The 21,618-nt window shown below is 33.5% G+C and overlaps 1 protein-coding gene across 4 annotated transcripts in view; it reads right to left on the reverse strand.

Annotated features, from left to right (window-relative positions):
• The window catches only part of ATG18B (autophagy 18 B-like protein), a 150,504-nt gene that overhangs the window by 93,325 nt on the left and 35,561 nt on the right, over positions 1–21,618 (reverse strand). For all 4 annotated transcript variants that reach the window (XM_089819136.1, XM_089819137.1, XM_089819135.1 and 1 more), the window contains exon 2: positions 15,155–15,228. In XM_089819136.1, coding sequence (XP_089675262.1) covers positions 15,155–15,228 — 74 coding nt within the window. The remainder of the gene's footprint in view (positions 1–15,154; positions 15,229–21,618) is intronic.

Consider the following 21,618-nt stretch of genomic DNA (forward strand, 5'->3'; position numbering starts at 1 on the left):
GAGAGGGCTTTTTTCAGTGTCATCTTCGAAATTTCTTGGAAACGGTGACAATATTATCCAGAAAGTATCATGCAGCACTCATGAAATGTTTAGAGACTACCTTAGATATCTTAAATACAGAACCTGTCTAATGTCAACAGGTAGCAACCTTGGGGACTCAAAGACACCCATCTTCAAGTTTTATTTGTGTTGTTAAAACAAATTAAAAACAAACCAGTTAGCTATAGATCAATAGTTTAATACTAATAGCACCCTAAATGTTGAGGGATCCAACTCCTCTTTTACCTAGCAAAGAAAAGATTTTAATTGTACCCAATAGACCATTTTGTTTTGTATATCCTCACTCAAAGGCCCAACTTCAATTGGCTCTGGAACATCACATTTTATATTATTAAGTGCAATGTTCTGTATTGACACATCATTTAGTCAATATGAAAGAAAGTTATCTTCTCCAAAAGTCAAAACAATTTTAAAACATATACATGCACCATATGATCATTGTATATTACTTTTACCTTTTTATAAATATATAATTCCTCTTAAAGGGGCAAAAGAAATATTCATGTCCTACTACAGAAAAGCCTCTCTTTATAAACAAAAGTTTTTATGTCAGCTCCTCCACGCACGATAAATGTATTTCCAACTCAAGGAAGTATACTGTTACAACCTCACACCGTCCAGCAACAATTGTAAAATTTCTCCTGGCATGATCATCATAAAGTTGTTGTCCCTGCTTGAAGAGAAATGCTGGGATAGATATTGAGCTTCACTTGCAATGCATTATTCGCAGCTTGAAATAGGCACATAGAAAAAGGCTGCAAACACAGTTGCTCATTTGTTCAAACTTGAAGCATGATAGTTCTTAGCAAATGGATAAGGCCCCAAATGTTTATTTTCTTTGGGAAGCCAGGATTAAAAATATTTCAATCAACAAATAGCCTATGTTTCAAAAAAAATCTTAATTTTGTTGCAACCAAACATTGCATTTTTTATGGCTATGAGTAATTAGAGTAATGCCTAGTCTTCAACTCAAAAATATCTGTAACAAGACTGCTGTTATAAGAAAAGTCCATTTGTATTTAATAGGACAGCTATCAATAAGACAAAAGTGCAATATGTGATGATGAGTTTGCAGATGGATTAAGGATATATTGTGTTGCCTGCTCACATTAGACCAAGAGACACTTCAGTATCATAAATTACATTTTTTTTGGGGCTTGTTCCCTCTAATATAGTGCCAAGTTATGCCTTCTTAAGTCTTGTATTAAAAAGTACAATAGACAATCTGTTGACCAGTTGCACAACCTATACAACTCTGAGATCATTTGCCTGAGTGGATGTCCAGAGCTTCCAAAGAATGTCTCTTCTTGTTATATGTATTGAATAAAAGTGCTGCATTGACTATAATTTATTTTTATTTTAAAACTTTTCAGCGTAACTTATTGTTTTCCCTTTAGTCTTCTCTTCAATAAACCAGACTCCAATTTTTCACTAGTCTTACATGTATATATATTTTTGTAGTTGTAACAACAAATATTTAGATGAACAAACTAGCTTTTGTCATGTCTCTTTTTCCATAATCTGTATTGTGGTTCAGAATTCCCATTTCCTATCACCAGCATTACCCCTGATCCAAATTTGTGTACGGTCTGTTTCCCTTCATCCCCCATGCATCTACTTAAGATCCCCAAAACTGCATGGCCACTTTTCTAGGTTAATGTAAGCCATTGGTGTTAAGAAGATTAGCTTCATGGAAATTGAAGCAAAATTATGTTATGTATATCCTTACATATATCTGATAATAAATCAGTATATTAATCTGATTATACCTGTACATATATATATATATATACACACACACACAAGGAAATAATATATATAAATATACATATATGTACAGATTTATATATATTATTTCCTTGTGTATATATATGTGTGTGTGTGTGTGTGTGTGTGTGTGTGCATATATGTATAAATCTGTACATGTGTGTGTGTGTGTGTGTGTGTGTTTGTGTGTGTATGTATCCTTATTTCCTTACGCTCTTATACTCAATCTTATATATATATACTCATACTTTAAAATACCGATCAGAGCTGTTCATAAAGTACTGATCAAGTTGTTTATACATGTGATCAAACTCTTTGTATTATGAATACCAATCATGTTATATATACCGATGTTAACAAATCTGTTATAACTGAATCAGTTCATTATCGGGTGTAAGACTTGGTAAGTCTAAAGCATTTGTTATGAAGCGGTTAAACATCTGATCGATGACTTTAAAGGATATTAATTATATTGTTATGTATTGAGGTATGGTTAGGTAGGGTCACAACCCTATGTAAACATATCTCAATATATATATATATATATTGTATGCATTTGTGAATTCTGATAATATATCAATAACAAGGCATTACATTATCAGGAATATTCAGATCTGCATACACACACACACACACACACACACACACACATATGCTTCAATAAATCAGAACTTAGATATTCAAGAAGATCTGAAATCTTCACATAAGATTCATTAATTTCAATACAAGTCTCCACCAATAAACGATCTTAAAAGTTTACATGGTATCAGAGCCTAGTTGGTAGAGAGACTTTCAAATTCAAAATCTTGAAACAAAAGTAAACAATATGTCAAGCAATGTGAGAGTAGAGGACAGACTTGAAGGAGCAGCAAACTTCTTCTCATGGAAAATACGAATTATTACAATTCTCAAAGAATTAGAACTAGAATCCTTCATTGAATCAGATATCTCAACGCCTAAAAATGAAGCAGAAAAAGCCTCTTGGAAAAGACGGAATAATAAAGCTAGAAAAATCATTGTTGATTCAGTAAAAGATCATATTCGCCCATCCATCTCAAATCTAAAAAAAGCATTCGAAGTATTCAAGACAATTAAGGATACATTTGAAATCAACAATTCAAGTAGATTGATTACATTAAAAAATCAACTAATGAATAAAGGAGAATCAATTTCATCCTATTTTGGAAAAAAATCTGAAATAAAGAATCATCTATCTTCTATTGGAAGCAAAGTAGAAGACCAAGAACTATCTATAATAGCGCTAAGAGGATTACCCATGTCTTGGGAAGCATTCATCCAAGTCATCAACAGACCTTCAATAACAACTTTTGATCAACTAAAAAATGAGTGCACATCAGAAGAATCAAGACTAATCTCTAGAGGGATTATCTCAAATCAAAAGGCAGAAAATCAAGCTCTCTTCTTAGTCTCTAACAACAAAAGGAAAAAGAGAAAATTCAAAGGAAAGAAATATGACAAAAGGAAAGAGAATAATAACTACAAAACAAATGACTTCTCCAAAGTTAAGTGTTATAAGTAGAAACTTGGGAGTACCTTCAAAAATTGTCTAGAAAGGAAAAAAATCTTAGTTTCTTTTGCCGAAACAAAGAAGGATGAAAAAATCTATTATTCTACTATGTCTTATAAAGTGAGATGAAATCCAACGAAAATGTGTGGATAATAGATAGTGGTACTTCCCAACATATAACAGGATTCAAAGATAAATTTGAAACGTTTGGAAATTATCTCACTAAAGGAGTCACCATTGGAGACAACTCCACCTATCCAGTTAAAGGAATTGGAACCTGTTCTATTCAACTAAGGACTGGGATCACACAAAAATTGAAAGATGTTCTCTTTGTACCAGGCATAAAAAGAAATCTAGTATCAATTTCTAGACTAGCTGATGAAGGGTTTCAAGTCACCTTCAACAAAGATAAAGTTTTGTACAGGCCTAAAAACACTAATCTAAAAAAAGCTATCACCATAGGGACGGGAGATGGAACCCTGTATAAACTATGCAACATTCAAAAGCAAGCTCTCAACATCAAAGTGACAAGTTCTTATGAAGTATGGCATAGAAGACTCGGACATATTGGAGTTAGTTCACTTCCAAATGTAGAGAAAATCACCACTGGAACACCGAGCCTAAGTTCAAAACATATAGGCATCTATAAAGGATGTGCTCTAGGAAAGAACATTAAAAGACCTTTTCCTCCTAGTGAACACAAGTCTAAATCAGTTATGGAACTAGTTCACTCTGACCTATGTGGACCTATACCAACACTTTCTCTAAGAGGTTACTCTTACTACATAATATTCATTGATGATTTTTCTAGGAAAACTTGGATCTATTTTTTAAAGGTCAAAGAATCAAATGAGGTTCTATCAAAATTTAAAGAATTCAAAGAAATTGTGGAAAATCAAACTTCAAAAAGAATTAAAAACCTAAGATCAAACAATGGGGGAGAATATACTACTGAAAATTTCAAAGTTTTTTGTACCTATGTTGGGATTAAGAGGGAGTATACAATACCTTATAATCCTCAACAGAATGGGGTAGTAGAAAGGAAAACTAGAACCATTCTTGAAGCAGCAAAAGCCATGCTTCATGATCAAAACCTACAATTCTCTTTTTGGACAGAGGTTACAAATATTGTTTTATATATTTAAAACAGATGCCCATAATCAATACTAGAAAACATAACACCTGAAGAAGTTTTTTCAGAAACTAAACCTGACTTAAGTCATCTTAGAATTTTTGGTTGCCCTGTTTATATTCACATACCTAAAGAAAAAAGAACCAAGTTAGAAACATCTGGGAAGAAAGGGATATTTGTTGGGTACAGTGAAAACTCTAAAGGGTATAGAGTCTATGTACCTGGACAAAGATCAATTGAAGTAAGCAGAGATATCATATTTGAAGAAAACACTGCTTTAAAACTATCTACAAGTACAGAAGATGACCCCATCACCAACTTAGATGAAAATCTACAAACTGAAATTCAGAGGGAGAACATATTAGAAGAGAATGAATCATTACCAGATATAGAGAATAGAGACATCACTAACATCAAGAAAAGGCCATTATGGGCGAGGAAAATGATTGAAGAAAATAATGTTGAGCCAGATGAAATCTCCAAGGAAAGCAAGAAAACCAGAAACAAACCTTGTTACACTACGTTAGTAACTAAGCTTACTAAATCTGAACCGTCAACTATTGAAGAAGCCCTAACTTGTCAAGCTTGGAAAGATGTTATGGTTGAGGAATATAAATTCATATTACAAAATGATGTTTGGGATATTGTACCTAGACCTAAAGACAAATCAGTTGTTTCATCAAAATGGTTATACAAAATCAAATATGCTTCAAACGGCAGTATTGAAAAGCATAAAGCAAGGTTTGTTGCTTGAGGGTTCTCTCAGAAGGCAGGTATTGATTATGAGGAAACTTTTGCTCTAGTTGCTCGATACACTTCTATAAGAACAATTATTGCAATTGCAGCATCCAAAGGCTGGAAAATACATCAAATGGATGTCAAGACCGTATTCCTAAATACTGTCATAAATGAAGAAGTATATATTGAACAACCTGAAGGTTTTGCTATAAAAGACACGGGTAAATACGTATGTAAACTCAAGAAATCTCTCTATGGTCTCAAACAAGCTATGAAAGGATAGATAGCTACCTCACCAAACTAGGATACTCAAAGAATGAAACTGATCCAAACATATACTTTAAAATTTCTAATTGTTAATTTTAGGATCTCTGCAAATGTAATAACATTATTTTAATTCTATGTGTTTCAATTGTAGATTTCCAAGATATATAAATATATCTTCAAGAGGCATGTCTTGCAAAGAGACATGTCTCTATGGTTATATATATTAATTAATCATTAATTAAAACATTATTAATTATAACATATCTATATTATATATAATATATAGAATACAATATATATATATATATATTAGAGTATGTCTAATTAATGATTGCCAATAATCATAGAAGGATTAACTCTGGGACAGTTCAATCCGACAGAAGCTACAACTTAACACTCCCTCTTAGCTTAGGAGGATTGTTATAGAATATATTATCATGATAATCTTAGAATGTCATATTAAAGACATCAATATATACTTATCACACTAGATGTTATCCTTTGATAATATATTTTTCAACAAGAAGTCTTAATCATATCATAGTTGTAATCTTTCTGTTTATAGTAGACATTGCTTCACAAAATGTGTCAGTATAAACATGCCAACAATATCTAATTCTAACAATGATTATGTATATCAATTGTTTTCTACCACAGCTATGACTTAGATACAATCGAGGCTATCTCAACGCTCCCTCTTAAGAGATGATTTCAGTAATACCTTTTGAATCTAAGTCTTCCATGGCTTTTGACACAATTCAGGACAACAAATTAATGTAGTCTTGTCATGATAATAGCCTTAGATATTATGATATCTGACTTAGTTTGAGACAACACTTAATGAATTAATTATGATACAATTCTATCATGTTTATGTATATCATACAAAGGGTTAGTAAGAGTAAGAATCATGACTCTTCATGATTATGGCCACACATAGATCATGTCTATTCTTTACCCACTAACTAATAGATTAGTTTATTTAACATCTCCTTAATTTGATCATCTTTTAACAAGATCGATCCATACAAATACACAAGGAGTTCTATTAAAGGCTAAACAAGAACAATTTTAAGGAGAGCGATCTGCATTAATATTACAGTCAAGATAATAATCTGACTGTAATACTAATGCAAAGCATTATATCCAAACTGATTTAATCATGTCTATATACTTCATCAAACATTAAATCTGATCAAAACTATATTCAACACTCCTTTAGCAATGAGGGTTTGAAACATCTTCATACTACTAGGTATAAGTACCACTCAAATGTGGCTGATAGAATATCCACCAGTAGTTTCAATATACAGAATTGCTCACCTCCTTAATACTCCCTCTTAATTAGCGGAGATTGAAATATAACACATTATGCTCTTGAGTATATGAAGAGATATGATCTTAGAATGATATTCCTAAAATGACATATTAAGAATATCAATATAAATCCATCAACACACACATGTATATATCAACATAGGGAATTTAATTCAATTCACTATAAGGCTAACTTCCTCATCACTCCCTCTTTAGCAAAGGAAATTTAAAGAATTATAACACAAGGTTATACACCACTTAAAATGTGGTTAAATTATGGTGTCTAGAAGAATCCGGCTTGAAGAACCATAATAGATTTTTCATGGTGTCCAACAAAGTCCGGCCCGAAGAACCATGATGGTTATCAATGTGTCCGACAAAATCCAGCCCAAAGAACCATAATAGATTTTTCATGGTGTCTGGCAAAATCCGGCCCGAAGAACCATGATGGTTATCAATGTGTCCGACAAAATCCAGCCCGAAGAACAATGACACCAATTTACCTTCAACACATTTGAAGGAGGGTCATCTATTGATGAGATCGTCACCTTATAATAGAGACCTTAAACACATATGTCAATGAAAGATTGTCACCTTCCATGACATATACGCACCAACTAAATGATGCAAGTACACCACCATATCAACTAAATGATATAACTCATCCTTGTGATGAGTGCACCAGTATCACTCTTAAGATACATATCACAAGGTCACATGACATTAAGTCATGAAGCATTTTCTACAAAAGTAGATTTATCACTGTATGCATATAATCATCAATCATGTGATGTTAGTCAATAAGTGCATAATAAACAAAAACATTAATCATATCAAATTTATCTCTAAAGTGATATGGTCTACTCCTAAATCTAATATCAATCTTTTCAACCTTCAGGTGATTAGTCAATACTTCCTTATGATGTACATAGAGGTAGGCCCATCAAAATCACGAAGACACACCCATGCATTGGTAGGCCCATCAAAATCACGAAGACACACCCATGCATTTCTATACTCCCTCTGATTATAAATCTTTTGAGCTCCAACGTTGCCTTAGAAGAAATGTTAGACTCCCTCTTAATAAAGAAGGATACTCATAATCTCAATCATCATGGATATTTGTTTCAAGATCCTCACATTATCCAACTTGATCATCATAAGACTAATGAATTCTAGATCACAACTTCTTTGGAGCTACTTCATAAGATTGAGTCTGCACAATATTTGGTAGCATACGTAAATACGGACCTTCTTTTCCTGCAAGAACATCCTCAGACATAGAGGAAAAAAAAAGGTCAAGGCAAATTAACTCTTATAGTACGTATAAATTAATAGCAAAGAAAGAGAGAGACTACAGTAAGTAGATAACTATAATACTCGAGAGTAATAATTACTTATCTTTCTATGACAATCCATAAATGTCAAACCATTAAATCTCTTCTCTATAGATGGTTTCAAGTGGGAATTCAAACATTGCTTATTATATTTACCCCCCACAATGTGAAATTCCAACTCTTATATCATTGAACAATTTTACATACTTAGTACCCATTGTATGATCATGCAAGTTATTTAAGGAATTTTCATTTTCTTATGTTGTTCACAAGGTGTAGGCCCATCATTTTCTTACTCATAACAACTTTTGAACTCCCTTTGAATATAATTATTTGAGCTCCTTTATCCATGATTGCTTTTGAAGAAGTGTTAAACTCCCTCTAAGTCTTGATATCATTCCTTATAGAAACGATGGGTGCCCGATCCCATCCTTAATGTATTCTATTCGAAATATTATATGTTATTTGCTTCTTGCCAAGGTTATACCTGTCATTCAAGACTCTGACTCTTCAATGCAAGTCCCATGTGTGTATCAGCGACTTCCGTAATTGATTTCATTCCTTAATATGCCGCTAGTATTAGGTTTAAATGTTCTTCTCTAGTGGAGATATTGTTCCCATAGCCAAAGCTTGAAGGATTCTAAGAAATGTTTCCCTATTTGGATTGAAACCATCACTCCTAGAACCAAGTTGCAATATGATATGCAGTGTTTTAATGGACCTGCTCATTAATCTGCCTAAAACATCCTTAGGCATTCTATCAAATAAGTTTGCAATACATTTCATTCTTTTATTTTCTCTATTTGTCCTATTTTCTTTAGAAATATAGTTCGATCTAGAACTATACTGACTCCTTTAGTCAGCTTCATGTATAGGCAGGCCTAGTGGAGAGACGACAAAAGGTTGTTGGCATTCAGTGTATATTCAAACACGTTGTTATAGCAAGAGAACAAAAATAAACATTGTTTCATATGGTGGAAGTGACAGTGTATTTAGCCCTTTAGGTGACACGATGTACTAGCAAACGAGGCAAGGAAATAATCAATGGAAGGGTGTCTTATGCGGTAGATTTAGCAAGCAGAAGTCAAAAAATCTTATCTAGGAAGACATTGACATATATATTTTGTTGAGGCTTTCAAACTAGCATCAAAGACCACACCACGTGAAGACAACAATATATAATTTGTTGTGATTAGTTGTTGACAGAGATAAGGAAGCAAGAAAATGATCATATGATTCACAGATCATCAAGTGGTAACAAGAAGGTTATTGGACTACATAGTTATCAATTGAATTGCTCACTTCAAACACCTGGCGACTATCTTGGCATTCCATTTGATTGGAATGGAAGACTCTCTATCTGGACTTATGCCTACCACTCAACATGAAAGAGAATCGATGTGCAAGTAACATGGATGATATTTCAGTGAGGAGAAGTAACAAGTCCGGTCAATGATCTCCAGCAGAATGCATTGAAGGAAGTTAGTCAGTAGCATCAATATATACGTAATATACCAGTTGTTGCATACCTAATAATCAGCTGCACAATGTTCCATTTTAATAAATAAATCCATGGTGTTAATTTGTTCATTTCTTCTAGAACCCATTAGACTGAACAACATCTTTGCATAAGGTTAGATTGTCAATTTGAACAAATAAATTGGTATAAAATACTTGGCCTAAATCTATATTATCCATTTTTCTGTATTGAATTATGGTTTATATTTGGGAAATAGCTGTAGAAGCCTGGGATTTTTCATTAGTGCAAACTGGAATTTAAATCCTTCATTTTGATATTCTCGTTGATGATATGGAGTCCATGGCTCAATATAATTATCGTGATTTGGTCCTGCCATCTCCTCACCTCCTCTGCTTCGTGTTCAAATCTTGGTATCAATTTGTTGCATTTCGGAGATACCTACCACCCAATCTACGTGTGGTATTTATCTTGATATACAGTCAAAGCATATCATATTTATTATTTCCTCCTTTCGACTATATGCAAGCATCATGATATGATAGAGATGATTCTAACATTTTTATTACAATTTATCTGTCATCAATTTAAACTCGCTCTTTGTCAAATTCATTTGAACAATTTATCACATTTGCAGTTGGCACTAATACCATGTTAATTTTAGGATCTCTGCAAATGTAATAACATTATTTTAATTCTATGTGTTTCAATTGCAGATTTCCAAGATATATAAATATATCTTCAAGAGGCATGTCTTGCAAAGAGACAGTCTCTATGGTTATATATATTAATTAATCATTAATTAAAACATTATTAATTATAACATATCTATATTATATATAATATGTAGCATACTATATATATATATATATATATATATATATATCCAGTAGAGTATGTCTAATTAATGATTGCCAATAACCATAGAAGGATTAACTCTAAAACAGTTCAATCCGACAGAAGCTACAACTTAACACTAAAGATGACATGTTAATACTTGTTTTATATGTTGATGATCTATTAATAACAGGTAATGATCACTTGATTGAAAGATGCAAACAAGATCTCATAGCTGAATTTAAAATGAAGGATCTAGGCCTACTACACTATTTCTTGGGCCTAGAAGTCTGTCAAAAGAAAGATCATATTTTTCTAAATCAAGGGAAGTACACTTAGGACATCTTGACTAGACTTGGAATGATGGGCAGCAAACCTCTAACAACTCCGATGGAAACTAATCTACACAAACTAAAAGAAGAAGCCGTGAATTCAGAATCTATTGATCCCACTCTTTACAGAGAGATCATTGGATCACTTATGTATCTTGTAAATACTAGGCCTAATATATGCTATGCCACAAATGTTTTAAGTCATTTTATGTGTGAACCAAAAAAGGTTCATTTGATGGTTGCCAAACATATCTTGAGATATCTACGTGGCACTACTAGTCTTGGTTTGAAGTACAAAAATGTAGAGATTAAACTTTAAGGATATACTGATTTTGATTGGGATGGTTGTTCTATAAACTACAAAAGTACTACAAGGTATTGCTTCAGTCTTGGATCGGCAATGATATCCTGGTTCATTAGAAAACAACCTACAATCGCTTTGAGTTCCACTAAAGCTGAGTACATGGCAGCCTCCATGGGAGCATGCGAAGCAGTATGGCTAAGAAAGCTATAATTTGGACTCTTTGGAAAACAACTAAGTCCTACAATGATTCATTGTGATAACCAGAGTTGCATCAAACATTCTGCAAATCTTGTTTTCCACAATCAATTGAAGCACATCAAGATTCCCTATCATTACATAAGAGACATGGTTGACAGAAATGTTATCAGAAATGTTATCAAGCTAATTTATATTAGCACAAATGAGCAAAATGCTGACATTTTCACCAAGCCTTTTGCAAAGTCGAAAATAGTGTACTTCAGAGGTAAACTTGGTATGACAAATTTGTAAATGCAATTGTAAATTATTATATTTATGAATAAAACTAGATGTTTGCAAACTTGTGTTATGAAAGGTGACCACCTTTCTTATGTGCAAGATCACTATTGTAAGGTGACGACCTTATTTATAGTTGATCTATCTTCTAACACCAAAAGTGTTGAAGTATGCATTATCATTGTTCTTCGGGCCGGATTTTGCCAGACACATTGATGACCATCATGGTTCTTTGGGCCGGATTTTGCCGGACACCATAATTTTGGTTAAACCATTTTAAAAGTGATGCATAACCTTGTATTATATTTTTCTTCAATTCTCTCATTGCTAAAGAGGGAGTGTTAAGAAGATTAGCTTCATGGAAATTGAAGCAAAATTATGTATATATATCCTTATATATATATATATATATATATATATATCTGATAATAAATCAATATATTAATTTGATCATACATATACATACATACATACACACATACATATATGTGTACAGATTTATATATATTATTTTCTTATGCTCTTATACTCAATCCTGTATGTATGTATGTATATATGTGTGTGTGTGTGTGTGTGTGTATATTTCTATTCATCCTTTTAAATACCAATCAGTGCTGTTCATAAAGTACCGATCAAGTTGTTTATACATGCGATCAAACTCTTTGTATTATGAATACCGATCATGTTACATATACCGATGTTAACAAGTCTGTTATAACTGAATCGGTGCATTGTCGAGTGTAAGACTTGGTAAGTCTACAACAATTGTTATGAAGTGGTTAAACATTTGATCGATGACTTTAAAGGATATTAATAATATTGTTTTGTATTGAGGTATGGTTACGTAGGGTCAAAACCCTACGTAAACATATCTCAATATATATATATATATATATATATATATATATATATATATTGTATGCATTTGTGAATTCTGAAAATATATCAATAACAAGGAATTACATTATCAGGCATATTCAGATCTGCATACACACACACACATATATATGCTTAAATAAATCAGAACTTAGATATTCAAGAAGATCTGAAATCTTCACATAAGATTCATTATTTTCAATACAAGTCTCCACCAATAAACGACTTTAAAAGTTTACAATTGGTGTTGTGGAATTTCCCTTCCCAACATGAACATTATAGCAAGTCATTTTTTCTTCAACCCTGTCATCAAGATTTCAGACTTCCCTAGTCAAGCATACCTCACAACCATTCCTCACCTTCACTCCTTTTTCCTCTTCAGCCATCAAATTTGTTCATCCCATCATATCACTCCAACCACTCCCATCATTTCTCATTGTTTATTCCACCTGCCACCTAACAAATAAGTGCCTTGTAATGCTTATTTCAACAAGTGGCTCTACTTGTGTTATCATATCGCCAATTACATTATTTACATGGGAGCATGACTCCACAAGTACACCCAAGTGTGCAAAAAAGGAAGATAACATCAACTATCTTTAATAAGGTTGATATATTTCAAACCCTAAGCAAGCCTTGTCATTATTCTTGAGGGTCGCAACAGCTTGTAGAGGCCATTATTACAAGCCACCAAAACACATTTTGGAACCAATAAGAACCATATCGGGCACAATTCAAAGGTAGGGACATTCAAATGGAACATGTAGCCTCAAACATATACCAATCTAGGATCAAAACCATTCTTGTAGATTTCAATGTCTTTTTTAGGTGTATAATGGGTATAATCATGTTGCAAGGTCATTGTTGGTTCGCCCAGGCCTTTGCTCTCCTTGGTTTGGTTGGAATCACAATGGACCGTCTTCTCCCCTTCCAATTCTCTCTAGATGCGCCCACTCACCTCTTTCCCTCTCAACAAGAGCTAAATGAGCACACCAGGACTAACATCTATAGGCAATATATTATCACAACTCTAAGTAACCCTCCAAGTGGTCTCCACTTGAGGATGGCTTATTATGCTGAGCACTATATGGATATTCAAGATAGGATTATTTTGCACCCTTGGTAGCTCACTCGCCGCTGAAGTCATGCCCTCACATCTCGTTGGGGTCTTTCAGAGTGGGTTCTCATCAATTACATATTCAAACTTACCATCAAATCGATAGAGAGGACAAGATTTGTCGCCTCTACCCACTTGGGGAGGCAGAGACAGAGACCCATTTTGTTTCTCACTGCCCCATCTTCTATGAGATCAGGAGGAGGTTTCACTGCCTGTTTAGAGAGTGCAAATCCCTTTCAACTTTCTTTAGATACACTAATCAACAGTATCTTGCCCTTTATCTCCAAGAGGCCTTGCGGCTCTATGATCACACATTACAGCTTCAACTACTGTCGACACAAATTTCAAACTAGCTAATCACCTTCTTCGCTACTGGGTCTCCAACCTGAGAGACAAAGCGGTCCCTTGGCCATACTTCAGGTTACACTAAATCTGTGAGACCTCACAGAGGGTACACTTGGCAGCACCACCCTATCTCCAGCGGGTCCTCGAGATGGTCTGGGGTACACCCTCAGCCTGGACCATATCCTTCGATTTTGGACTACTTCTCCCCTATGAGGACTATTTAATCTTTTTTCTTGTTTATGTTCATTTGCTTTCCTTTATTGATCAAGCACCATTTGGTGCTCCCATTGTTGGTTTTTTCCTTGCTGTACACTTTTCAGTCCCTTAGACCCTTATGATCTCTTGTTGGACATTAATAACTTTATCTCATCTTATCTTATCTTATCCTATTGTTGTACTTGCCATATTTTTTGAGTCCCATTGACCTGCTTTGCAATTTTTACAATCTAATATTAACACTTGTTTTTCTAACTTCAGAAATAAGAAATGCCTTATGTGTGTTGTTAATCCACTAACTACTACTCAGTCACGATAAATATTTGAGAATATAACCACTTCAGTTAAAGATCATAAGATCACATTCTTATACTCAAGATGGTGCAGGCTACAAGTGCCCTTATAAATGTTTCTCCACATGCAGCCATCCAGAAATAAAGGTCACAACCACATCAATTATTTGAATGCACAAACATGATCACCACATGTGTCTCGAACTTGGGACTTTTCCATATTATTATTAAAACTAAATTGCATACTTTGACATTATATTTGTGTTTTCCTTTTGCTTTGATTAAACTTTATATCAATTAATTGTTTCGGGCATCAATTAAGCACTCCTTTTTCTCCTGCTTCAAAGATATAATTGTGTGCAACTCCATTGATCAGGTTTGTACAGTTTTTAATAAATATTAATTTAATTGATTAAAAGAAGCTCTGCATTGAAAGAATCTAAATTTATTAGCAGTAATACAAATACAGGAAGAAATGTTTATTTATGTTCTTTTAAATTTGATGTATTGCCAGAATTCTGTTGCTATTGCTAACCCAATGAAGCATACAAATTCAAAAAATATATAAATAATTTCCAAAATTTGATTTTGGATACCTTACAGCATATTATAATTTGATTTTATATGCATGATTACAGTTTTAGGAAACATTCCAGAATGAAGTAACGTCCACAATCAATATATTTTTGTTAAGCTTTATTGCAAGTGATTTTGCAAACCAAATCTATAATGCTTACCTTTTTGATAACACAAGTTGCCACCTTCACAATTAAAAATCTTATAACCATCCCTTGTACAAATTGAGAAGCAACTGCCCATGCACAGCATAAGATTATTAGTAGAAAAAAATCTGTGATACGAACCATCATTCAAAATGAATGAAAATATAGGGAAAAAAACCTTATGAATGCAATGTTAATAATCTGTTTCAGGAACAACATAGTTAAAAACTTGTAAACATGTAATGAAATGCAAAAGGAACTAGAATTAATAAGATAGCCAAGTACATTTTCTAATCTAATTGCCAGTTCCACCTTAGACAGGGAAACATATTCTTTATATGCTAGTTATCTAATTTACAGGTTCACAAGGAAATGAGTCCCAATCCAGGTCCAGATCCAATCCACCCTGGCAGACACCAAGGTTCTTGCCTTTTGCCTGAAGATCCCTCCAAGACAAAACTGAGTGTACCCACAGAAAATGTGGAGGCACTGATGCCCAAGCAACAATTTTGTAAACAAAAGTAGCCTTCTAATTTTCACCAAGAAGCAAAATTGCCAAACCCCCGCCCCGACCCCGAAAAACCTACAAAGTGGTATACAAGACATCCTAAAAACAAAAACAAACTCATTCCTCATATTATGAATGAAAAACAAAAGCATCATTCATCCTTGTTGAACTTTGATTCTTGCTTGCAAGTGCATGAATAAAGTAAAAGATTGATCAGTGAAAATTGTTGCCAAAGAGATCATACCAGAAGATTTCTGCATAAGAGGTAGGTTCTTTACAAGTTTTTGGTTTTCTTTTCTAAATTTCTACTAATGAACACTTGTTTTGTTTTGAATTTGTTTTTGTTTGTATTCTTCTATGAATCTATAACACGTGCTTGTCACACAACATACATATGTATATATGTATCTATATGTATGTGTGTGTGTGTGTGTGTGTGTATGTATATGTATATGTATATGTGTGTGTGCGTATTCTTAAGAATACACACACACACACGCACATATATACACACTTATACATATATGTGTGTGTGTGTGTACCCTTTGAAACTATGTTAAAATGTTACAACAAATTTCAAGTGGTGACGATTATGTTTGGATTTGTAGTGGGTGCAATGTTAGATATTCAAGCACATACTGCTAAGTGAAATGCCATTTGTGCCACATCCCTAGACTAGGCATCAAATCATACCTAGGCTGGAATACCCATTCCAAAGCACAAATCATGGCATATATTAATAAGCATGATCAAGCAACTACTTGTAAATCAAATTATCCTTTGGTAAAGAAAGGATCTCATGGAACTAAGATCTTCGCTGCCCTCTAATCTTCAACCTATAGACAATTGCCCATTTTTGTTCCCACCTAAAGATCAACCAATGGTCTTCATACATAAGAGATCAAAAGGACCATTGCAAATGACATTTCAAAATGAGTCTCAAGAGATTTTCATTCAACATACATCAAGATGTCTCTATACGGATAGAACAGATTATCATTCAACGTTGTTTGCACGCTATATTGACAACAAATGGTGATAGCAATTAATAGGATGCTAAAAGGATACAAGGGCCCGATTTTTGAGAAGGTGCATAGCACCTTGTTGCAAAAAAGATTAAATTAGTAAAGCCATTAAAGTCCATCAAGGATTCATAGGCTGAAATAGGGGTGTGTCCATTGTTTTTGATGGATGGAAAGATGTGAAAGATTAGTCATTGATCAATGTTATTACAATGTCCCATTAAAGAGCAATGGATTCTAAAGGGGAAGTGAAGGGTAGAGCCTTTACCACTAAAATTATCATGATAGTCATGGAGGAAATGGGCCCTCAAAATGTTGTGCAAGTAAAAAACAATACCCTAAATTTTTGTGCAATTCAGTTAATGGTTCACAAGCATTATTTAAACATTTTCCGAGCACCTTATATTGTCCACTCCCTCAACTTTATGCTACAAAAAATTGGTAACAAAATTGATTGGATCAAATAGGTGTAAGTTAAGGCCAAAGAGATCCAAACGTTTGTCACCATCAACATATGTCACAAGCCATATTCAAAATTGTTAGTGTAATTAAGTATTCACTAATGACATTGTACTTAAGTTTACTTAGGATAGTGCATTTGCATATAAGTTATCAAGTAGACACATAGGATTTTGCATTTCATTTTAGCACATGGTGTAGGAGAAATCCACTTGAAGTGGAGTTAGTTGTCATCCCATACCTTTTTGTGTATGAGATCCACCTTTAGCGCTCTTATCACATTATCATCCTCTCATTGTTGCACATACTTTGTTGTACAATGGAGGATGGTCCACCTTTGGTGGACATGTTATTACACCTTGTCTTGTCAATAGGTTATCTCTTGCATCACTCCTAGTTATCGTACATTGTCTATATATTCAGGCACGTCTACTTTGTATTCATTGACTTTGTATCCATTATCATTTGACAAATATTGAATCAATCTTTGATCTTATCATTTTGCCTCTCTTACTTGCGCCATCACTTGAGCTTCGAGATCTTGACATTTTATACTTCTTCTTTAGGTAAATTCTTACATGGTATCAAAGGTATAGTGTCATTGCATAGCCATTGGAGATCCATTTGCTTCGTATTTTGGAGAGTCATAATTCAGATTAGGAGGTGCAGCAGTTTGTGGAAGTGTCTAAAGCAAGATCTAACCTCACCATTGCATATAGTAGCCATCCGGTGAATTTGACTATAAATTTGGCTACTTCGGGCAGAAGTGAAATTTAAAGCAAAAAAATTAGCAAATTGAGTTTGGTTGGCCTGATATAACACTAGCATTGCATTCAAAATGCCCAAATATCCCAAAAACAAGTGTTCATTCACCCAGATTAGAGACATTACTTCTCTAGAAGGAGAAAAATCCCCTACCCGAGTGTCGTATAGACATCTGCAGTGACTTCTAAAACTTCTAGTTTTTCAAAATAAAATAAAATTTTCTTTTAAGTTCTTTTTTAAAAAACAAAATAAAATATATATTGTAGGGTTTGTTCTAAAAGAATTTTAAAAATTGGCCCACAAGCTGTCCTGCATGTCCCACAAGGATTTTTTTATGTTTTTAATTTATTTTAAATTTATTTTACTTTTTAAAATGTTTAAGTTCTATAAAAAAATTTGTTAATAAAACATTTTATGTTTTTCTTTATTAATTTATTAATAAAAAAGTTTTAAATTTTTAAAATAAAAACAAATGCTTTTTTCTTTATTTAATAATGAAAAATGAAACAAAACTACTTGTGTTTATTCTCTTTACAATAAAGTTTGTTTTTTTAAGGGGGGGTGATTAATATATTGTTTTTCTTAAACCTTGTTTTTTGAAAAACAAAATTTTAAATAAATAATGCAAATTGGGAACACAATACTTCGATACTTTCTTTGTTCACATCATACCTATCTTGCAGTGTTAACCAATCAGCAACTAGGGGGGAGGACAATTTTGTACCAAAGACTTTTTGACTAAAGAGGCCAACTGGAGACCATATTCTCTACAGTATTTGATAGGGTTATTATTTAGTAGCTTCATCATCTTCATGTTTCTAATTTTTGCATATTTGTATTTGATGTATGCTCTAACATGAACAATGATGTGCACACATTATCATAAACTGCCACATTTTTTCGTACTTGGTCATTAATGACATATTTGGTGTAATCCCTATGTTAGTAGATTAGGAATATCATGGGACGTGGTCCTTGAAAGTTATGCTCCAATCAGTAAATGGAAGCAGCGTACAAGTTCAAGTGTACCAGCATGCCAATTGAGTGTACCCAATTGGTGTTTGCCAGTGTCTTTATGCCTCATCTCTATCATATCTTAGCAGGTACTTCATCGGTCATTCTACGTCGACATTGGCACCTAATTTTGTCACACTTTGACATTCTTAGTGCAACATTGGCTATTTTCTTCCTATGGAGGAATTTTGGTCAACATCTTGGACCACTTTTGCAGTAGATTCAGTATTTTGAGGGCATATAATGTCTCCTTCTCTACTATGGGGGGATATTTGATTGCATATGCATGATGTATATCATAATGGGGGTTCTTGATTACTCCATCCATCCACGCATCTTCTTTTCATCTCCCTTTTGGGGGGAGGGGTTTTCCCTCTTTCTCCACTTTATGAGAGATTGCATTGCATATCTTTTGCACTTACATATTGTACATAGGTACCTATCATGACCTAGTAGTTGGACCCATCATGCATTGCCATCTAGTATTATGAATTTATGAGCATTCCCCTAAGTAGCACTTGATGGGGAGTGTTGGTGTAATTAAATATTCACTAATTATATTTAAGTTACTTAGAATAGTGCATTTGCATACTAGTTGTCATGTAGACACATAGGAGTTTGCATTTCATTTTGGCACATGGTTTAGGAGAAATCTACTTGACATAGAGATAATTCTCATTATATATCTCTTTGTGTGTCAGATCACATTACCATCCTCTTATTGTTGCACATACTTTTTTGTAGAATGGAGGATGATCCACCATTGGTGGACATGTGATTACACCTTGTCTGGTTGATAGGTATCTCTTGCATCACTCCTAGTTATCATGCATTCTCTATTTATTCAAGCACATCTACTTTATATTCATTGATTTTGTATCCATTATCATTTGATCAATATTGAATCAATCATTTGATAATATCATTTTGTCTCTCTTATTTGTGCTATCAAATGAGCTTCTAGATCATGACATTTTCATCATTTGCCTTAATACAATTCTTATAAAAATATTCTTGAAATTATCATTGAAGGTAAGTTAGATATGTTTTACTTTAGTAAACTTAATAAAAATAGTAATAATTTTGATTCCAAACAAGTTGAGACATATTTGCCTCCAATACAATTGTCTTGAAATAACTTGTGAATGATTGTGCCACACTTTCTGACATGATCATGAATTGAAATCAGTTTATAAGGAGACAATCTAGGACTTTGAGGGCAGCAAAATTAGGCAAATGATCCTAGAAGAGATTTGGTGGGCTCATGTTGAATCACTCCTCAATTTTACAAAGCCTACATGACCCATTATACTAACGTGGATAGGCCTTGCTTGGTTAAGATATATGATGCCATTGACTCAATGGTTGAAAAGATGAAAATTCTCATAAGTGCAAAAGAGCAGGTCCCAAAAACATTTCTTCAAACAACTAACAACCATTACAAAGTAATGGAACAAAATAATTGCTCGGCTATATTTTGCCTTTGCATTAAGCCTCAAATATTACAATTTACAATGTTGAGCTCATTTTTGTGTCAACAATAATTTCTTGATATAGAGATGTTGAAGTCAATCAGGGTACAATGTCGCAATTTGTGAATTCTTTATTGATCCTAACATGCAAGTTGCAACAATTATGAGGTTCATAAATCTTATATGCTCCAATGACTTTACTATTTGTGCTCTTTGGGATAAGTATAAGGTTGATGCTCATAGTTGGTGTTACTTCCATGGCCTATCATTGAAACACCTGCAACCTCTTAAGATCAAAACTTTACTTCAAGTTCTACAGAAATTCTTTAAGCTTCATAAACATTTTACAATTTAAATTTTTTTATCTAAATTTATCGTAATGGGTTGCTAGTTCATTTGCAACAAACAAATCATCCACTTCACAAAGCAAAATCAATATACTCTCGAATGACAAAGAATGTGCATTCAAGCTTGCAGCTCCTTTCCCACAAATAAAGTGGCAAGTAAGTTGACATAAGGAAGAGGGCCATCAAGTCAATATGAAGGCTATCAAGCCAAAACATATTTGACTTGGATGCTTCTACTTCCTACTTTATTGCACTTGATGTTGAAAACTCGACTAGCAAGCATGAGAATGTTATTGTTACTACTTTTGGGTCTTCTAATTTACCATTAAATACATGTAATATTCATTCTTAGGATATTCCTACTACTTGCCTAAAACAACAATTCCAAATTGAGAATTGTAATTATAAATAAATATAATTTTATCTAAGAATAATATTCAAATTAACAATCCAAGAACAATTCAAAAGATAGAACTATTGCGCACTCTCATTCGTGCAATCTTGTTAAAGTTCAATAAAACTCTAAATAAACTAAATCATAGCATCAATAATGTAGGATCAATACATCATGATATACTCCTTATGGTCAACCAAATTAGGAACTCATGAGAAATCCATGCAAACTGCAATCTCAAGGATGGTTGTCCTTGAATTGCAAAAGCATGAGCAATCTCCTGGACCATCCATGATGAAGGGCATACTTGAGAAGACCCTCAAACCCAAGAGAACTAATTCACCTCCTAACCCACGAACATGACAGGATCTTAATTCCACCACATCCCTCAATTTACCTTAGAGGCCTATCATCCTCCTCGATTAAGCCCAGAAGCACTCGTTCACCTCACAATCCACAAGCATTATAGAATCTCCAATGCATCCATCTCATGCGAAA

This window comes from Cupressus sempervirens, chromosome 3 (assembly GCF_028749045.1).
Source record: "Cupressus sempervirens isolate cs-2001-9-10 chromosome 3, ASM2874904v1, whole genome shotgun sequence".
NCBI lineage: Eukaryota > Viridiplantae > Streptophyta > Pinopsida > Cupressales > Cupressaceae > Cupressus > Cupressus sempervirens.